This window comes from Pinus tabuliformis, chromosome 3_1, assembly GCF_031772625.1.
Source record: "Pinus tabuliformis cultivar Carrire ecotype Pingquan chromosome 3_1, CPIR1, whole genome shotgun sequence".
Classification (NCBI taxonomy): domain Eukaryota; kingdom Viridiplantae; phylum Streptophyta; class Pinopsida; order Pinales; family Pinaceae; genus Pinus; species Pinus tabuliformis.
In genome coordinates this window covers 661,759,587-661,765,739 of record NC_142301.1, presented here as the reverse complement: position 1 = coordinate 661,765,739, position 6,153 = coordinate 661,759,587, and the positions used below count along the sequence as shown (strand labels likewise).

Below are 6,153 nucleotides of genomic sequence, written 5' to 3'. Positions count from 1 at the left end.
AAATCCATGAAGCTATTGGTACTGCTCAGGAACTCCTCCACTCGATGCAGAGCAAGCATTTGAAAGGAATGATCCTTAAGGTAGATCTCTCAAAAGCTTTCGATAGGGCAAACTTGCTTTACATCCGAATGCTTCTCACCCATCTGGGGTTTCCCTATATGTTTATCAAGAGGATTATGAGCTGTATATCTGATGTGCCGTACAGTGTCCTACTAAATGGTGCCCCCACCCCTTTCTTCACAGCTGAAAGAGGTTTACGGCAAGGATGCCCCCTATCCCCTTTACTATTCCTTCTCATCATGGAAGGGCTTAGCAGGTTGATAGCATCAGAACACAGGAGGGGAAGGATTAATGGGATAAAAATCACGGAAAACTGCTCTCTCACTCACCTCCTGTTTGTGGATGATGTGCTCATCTTCTTAAACGGAAGCCTGGCCGACACCTCAGCCTTACAATTTGTCTTTGACCTTTTTCAGAAGGCTACAGGAATGATTATAAATGTTCATAAATCCACTCTTACAGCAGCTGGCTGCTCGCACCATGAGATCATCTATATAAAAAATCGGTTCCCTTTCCAACTACACCCGATGGAGGAAGGGCTGAAATACCTTGGCTTCCGAGTGAAACACGGGGGATACAAAATTGCGGACTGGACTTGGCTTATTGCAAAGGTGGAGAAGAGATTACATGTGTGGTATAATAGATATCTCACCAGGGCTGGGAGACTCACCCTTATAAAAGCTGTACTGGAAGCAACCCCTGTATACTGGATGTCACTGGCTTGGATACCAAGAGGAATCTTAACCAGACTCCAGAAGATATGCTGCAGATTCCTTTGGAAGGGGAACAAACAGGGAAACCTCTTTGCCTGGGTAAAATGGGATACCATAGCAAGGCCCAAGAAGTGGGGAGGATGGGGCATAAAAAGACTAGATTTATTCGCAAAAGCTATGGCAGCAAAGCTAGGATGGAAACTGCTCACATCCAACAGCCTCTAGAAAAGGGTAGTAGCGGAAAAATATATTGCCCCGGAAATCATTTTCAGCTGGATTCGCAGGGAACACAGGGGAAGCGGAAGACACTCAAACATATGGAAAGCGGTTCTCTCATCCCTCCCTCTCATTCGGGAGGGTTTAACTTGGAGAATACATCAGGGGAACGTAGTCCGCATAGGTGTAGACCCCTGGATTGGATGTGGCAATGCCCATCAACTTCCATCACAGCTAACGGAATATCTTATGGACCAGGGTGTCTCTCATATAGCACATATTGCAGACCAACAAAACTCCACCTTTCTCCAACAGGCCTGGAAGACAACACTAGATCTCCACATCCCGGATCAGTGGCGACAAGAATGGGAGATCTATATAGATGCCCTTACTCAAGCACATATCAGGATAACGGATGAAGAAGACGAGATAGTCTGGGCACTTGCAAAAAATGGTTCATACACTCCCAAGGAAGGGTACCAACAGCTTATGCAACAATTTCAGCCTGAAAATGCACAGCAGTGGTGGGAAGCCATTTGGCATCTCAAAGCAGCCCCTAGATCGCGTATGCTTATGTGGGCCATCCTTTTCAACAAAATTCCCACAAGCTTAAATTTGAAAAAAAGATCATTCCATGGGCCTTTCTGGTGCCATTTATGTAGGTGCAATGAGGAAGACACTGAACACCTATTTCTGTCCGGCCCTATAGTCATTGAACAATGGTCCCTTCTTACTTCTCATCTCCCCTCCCTCAATCGATGGCAAGGACAGACAATCATCGAAGCCTGGCTGAATTGGCTGGAGAACCACTCAGGCAAAGATAGGAACATCCCCCTCCTCATGAGCTGGGCTATTTGGATGGCGAGGAATCGTGCAATTTTTGACCATAAAACACCATCCTGGCCATCCATCAGATCTCACATCCTTGCAGACTACGCTCTCCTCCCTGATGACCCCCCTCCTACCCCTCCTCGAACTATCACCCCTGAACACATTGACAAATCTTACCCCTGGGCCTATTTTGATGGCTCAGCACAAGCAGAAGGCTGTGGGGGAGGAGCCCTCCTTTTCCTTCGGGAAGAACACTGCTTCAAAATACAAATATACCTGGGAAGGGGCACAAATAATTATGTCGAGCTATCCACCGCCAAACAGCTCATCCACTTTGCCCTTGAAAAATGTTGCACTACACTACAATTATTTGGAGACTCAAAACTTGTCTGCAACTGGCTCAACAAAACATCTATCTGCACTGTTTATTCTTTGAGACATATACTGGATGAGACGCACAAGCTAATAGCAGCTTTTGAAAAATTTGATTGTTATCATATTTACAGGGAGTGCAACTCAAGGGCGGACCTCCTATCCAAGCAGGCAGCGCAAAGGCAAGAGGAAGACTGGTTAATACAGGAAGAAGTGTATGGAACCTTCCATCGTCACTATCACAGGCCATTTGTAGATCCACGCGCACAAAGAGACATACAGCCTTGAATATGGTTCCATCCTATCCACACGGGATTTTTTGCTTTCAGTTTTGAATCACGGGTTTATTCTTCCTCTAAAAGGAAGTGGTGTAGCAGCCGCTGCAAACACTGATGTTTTTATTTACATTACAGACACTTTTCCAGGTCGCTACAGGCCGGTTTTTGTTAGTAATATTTTTTTACAGTTACATACTCTAAAGTCTCCCTGCGTGGAGCACTATAACAAGTTTATCACTGGTATTATGATACAATCTATATGAGACCAGTAAACTCCCTGCGTGGAGGAAAAATCGGTTTTTTTGTGCTACATGTACATGGTTGAAACAAACTGTGTATATTTTGCTACCGTTTGAGAGGCAGCCAACCTCACTATGCATATGTTTAGACATCTACAGAATGTAATTTCTTTGACTAATAGAAATTACGACTTTTTCTACGGGAAAAAAAAATATATATATATATATGGTTTTGACTTTTTGATGTTTGATTTATATATATATATATATATGTATATATATATCTATATATATATATATATATATATATATATATATATATATATATATATATATATATATATATATGGTTTTGACTTTTTGATGTTTGATTTTATTGTGATGAATGAATGATGTGTCAGTCTAAAGCTTGATTAACGATAAAATCTGCTAACCAATTATGAGATCTTGGAGTGTGCAAATAAGTGTGCAAATAATTAATGTAAGTAAAAGATCTTTGTAACAATCTCACTCTTAAATACTGACGATATAAACATGGATCTCTTGCCCGATAAATGTTATTCAATTGTGACACTATCAATTGTGAATCAAGATAGACTACCAATGAATCGATTCCATAAGAAATATCTTCGGATACTAAATTAATGATGGCAATATACTTAGCCATATTATTTGATGCGAGACCAATGCATACTGCCCTTGACACCATCAACTGATCAACTGGATAGTAGATTACCCAAGCTGTGGAAGCGAGGTTCCAAGTGTGCCGACTAGCACCATCGGCGAATCCAAAATAGACCAAGTCATCCATCAACACCTGCCACAACAGACCAAAAAGTGTTGATATCAAAAAACTCCCGATGAGGTATGTACAAAAATACAAAATGTACAAAGAAGCCATTGCCTAACTGCTAAGCAAAGTACTTCTTAAGGTAGAACCCGTCAGGGGGCTCTGCTAGCTTGCTCCTAGAGATGTTTATAGGTATAGTCATTGAACCAATCAATATATTACCTTTGGCAGAAAATTGTGTTGGAGCCAAAGGAACTGTACAAACATCGCTAGTAGGAAAATTGGAGGACCTAGACTTGACTTCATGCAAAGGAGGACAAAAATATAAACGATGATGTAAATCTTCCAATGGTCGATCTACAACCGTCATTGCTTCGAATATCGCTTCGTCAGATGGAAAAACAATATCCAAGCAATCCAAAGCAGAAGTGGAATCAAGGGTCTGAGAATGAGCCACATCACCATCTAACTCTTTTTCCAAAGAAGGAGCGAGATGGTCATCTGTAGAGTTATTGATAAATTCATATCCAAGCTCTGCTACAGACATAGGAGATTCTATTCCACCCACCTTCCCTTCATCTGATGTGGTCGCGGAAGAAGGTAAGGTCCCAGGATCCGAAAAATAGTGAGTTCGAACAAACTCTTTCCGTATAGGCTCCTTGGAGGATGAAATTGTATCTATTCTAGCAATAGGAGGGGGAAGATCAAAAGTACCCATCAATGAAGAGTACATCCCGACTCCTAGATTCTCAGTAGGTGGACGAGGGTTATCCACTAAGGGAACAATAGAGTCTGAAGTTGCTCGAGGATCGACTGGAGAATAATCCAATTGATCAACCTTAACAATTTTCCCCTCATGAGGAAAGCAAATGACACGAAACAGAGTCAAAACAATGGCATCCATTTCATATATCCAGTTCCTTCCTAAGAGGAGATTGTAATCTAGGTTAGCATCGATGACTTCTACTTCGATATTAACAACCTTTCCTCCAACACATATGGGAAATATCGGGATAATCCCGTACAGCCTATGAGAATTAATGTAATTATTTAGGCTTTTGAGTGACTTTAATGAGAATAGGATTTAATTGAATATAGTGAGGCATATTTGTAAATGTTCTTAAATGTAGGAGAACATGAGAGATTTAGGATAATCGAGAGAGGAGAGGATTTGAGAATTAATTGTAAAACTCATATTAGGATTTAGTTCACGATTTTATGGATTAGAGAGGATCCTTAGGGATGAGGAAGATATTTTAGGATTTTGTTAAGAGATTTATGGATCTAAACCAGGAATTGGTTTTAGAATCCCTTTGTATAAATGTAAGCCTAAAAGACAAAGACAGGGGTTAGAAAGTTAGATAATTAGCTGGTGAGATAGGCTAGATAGATAGAGTGTAAATAGAGGCCACTGATATTAGAACATCAGGCCAGAGAGACAGAGATCTCATTCTGTAATCGTTGTTTATATTTATAAATACAGAGGTTAATTTCAAACCTGTATAAGTGTGTTTCGAGTGTTGAATTATAGTGAATTGGAATTCTGTAATAGTTGTGTGCAGGCAGAATTCGGCGAAACACAGAGAGGAGAAGAAGAGACAGAGGAATCATAATGGGTCTTTGAATCCGGTTGAAGAATCAGAGTGAAGCTCAAAGAGAATCAACAGTGTATGAATTCGCAGAAGGTAGGCTCAAAGAGAATTGAGCAGTGGAAAAGTGAAAGGCTGAAAACCTGAAGAAAACTTGAAACCACAGGAAAAACACTGAAGAAATGAATTAAAGTCAAAGCAAAGGGATGAATGAAGAGGTGAGTCGTCGATGCATATGAGTCGTTGGATATTGAGACAACGAGCGAGTTCGAAGGAAATGAACGATCATGATTTAATCACGTAGAAGGGAATCAAGAAATGAATGATGGATATTAATTTAAGAGCTGGAGGAAGAGGAATCAAGAGGAGCCGTTAGAGCCATCGATGGTAGAAGATCTACGGTCTTCGGGTGCTAACATGCTGGGGAATTAGTTAAGAAAGGAAGGCGGATTTAAAATTATAAGTGGATTATCGGGTGAAGAAAAATTGGTAAGTGGTATTAAAGGGTAGTCACCCAATTCCACTTATAGATTGACACGTAGCACGAGGGTGGAGAGAAAAAATTGCTTTATCGGGCGAGTATTCTCCATGCTTATGGCTCATCCAAAATTTGTCATGGACTGTCAAATCCACTAAGTGCAGATCAATGGTAGAGGACTATCGTGCAAGTTTGATTGATCGGGAAAAGAGATCAGTCCTCGAATCGGAAGGAGGATCAACGGTGGAGTCTAAATTGTATTTCGAAGAAGGAATAACCCTTGGCCATAAAGAATTGAAACAAGCGATCTTTGATGCGATCAATGAAGTGATCGCATTTCAAATGTTCAAGGGTGTTATATCAATTGAAAACAAATGCAGCAAGCAATATGGTGGACCCGATAAGGTTATTGAGTGTGGCTTTTATGAGGGGTGATTAAGTTCGATAGAAAGGTGGTTTAGTAAAGACTAGGCTATTGTAATGAATGATTCCTAGAGTTTAATAAAGGGAGCCTAAACCATTGATGGTTGAAGATTTTGACTCGATAGTGAGTAAAAATTCCTGGGGCAAATGTGATTATGCATGTG

General features: G+C 40.8%; 1 protein-coding gene across 1 annotated transcript; it reads left to right on the top strand.

Annotated features, from left to right (window-relative positions):
- The first annotated feature begins 1,238 nt into the window (after positions 1–1,238).
- Positions 1,239–2,480, top strand: LOC149188848 (uncharacterized). Its single transcript, XM_089410067.1, has one exon. The coding sequence runs from the start codon at positions 1,239–1,241 to the stop codon at positions 2,478–2,480; it is 1,242 nt and encodes a 413-aa protein (XP_089266193.1).
- The last annotated feature ends 3,673 nt before the right edge of the window (positions 2,481–6,153 follow it).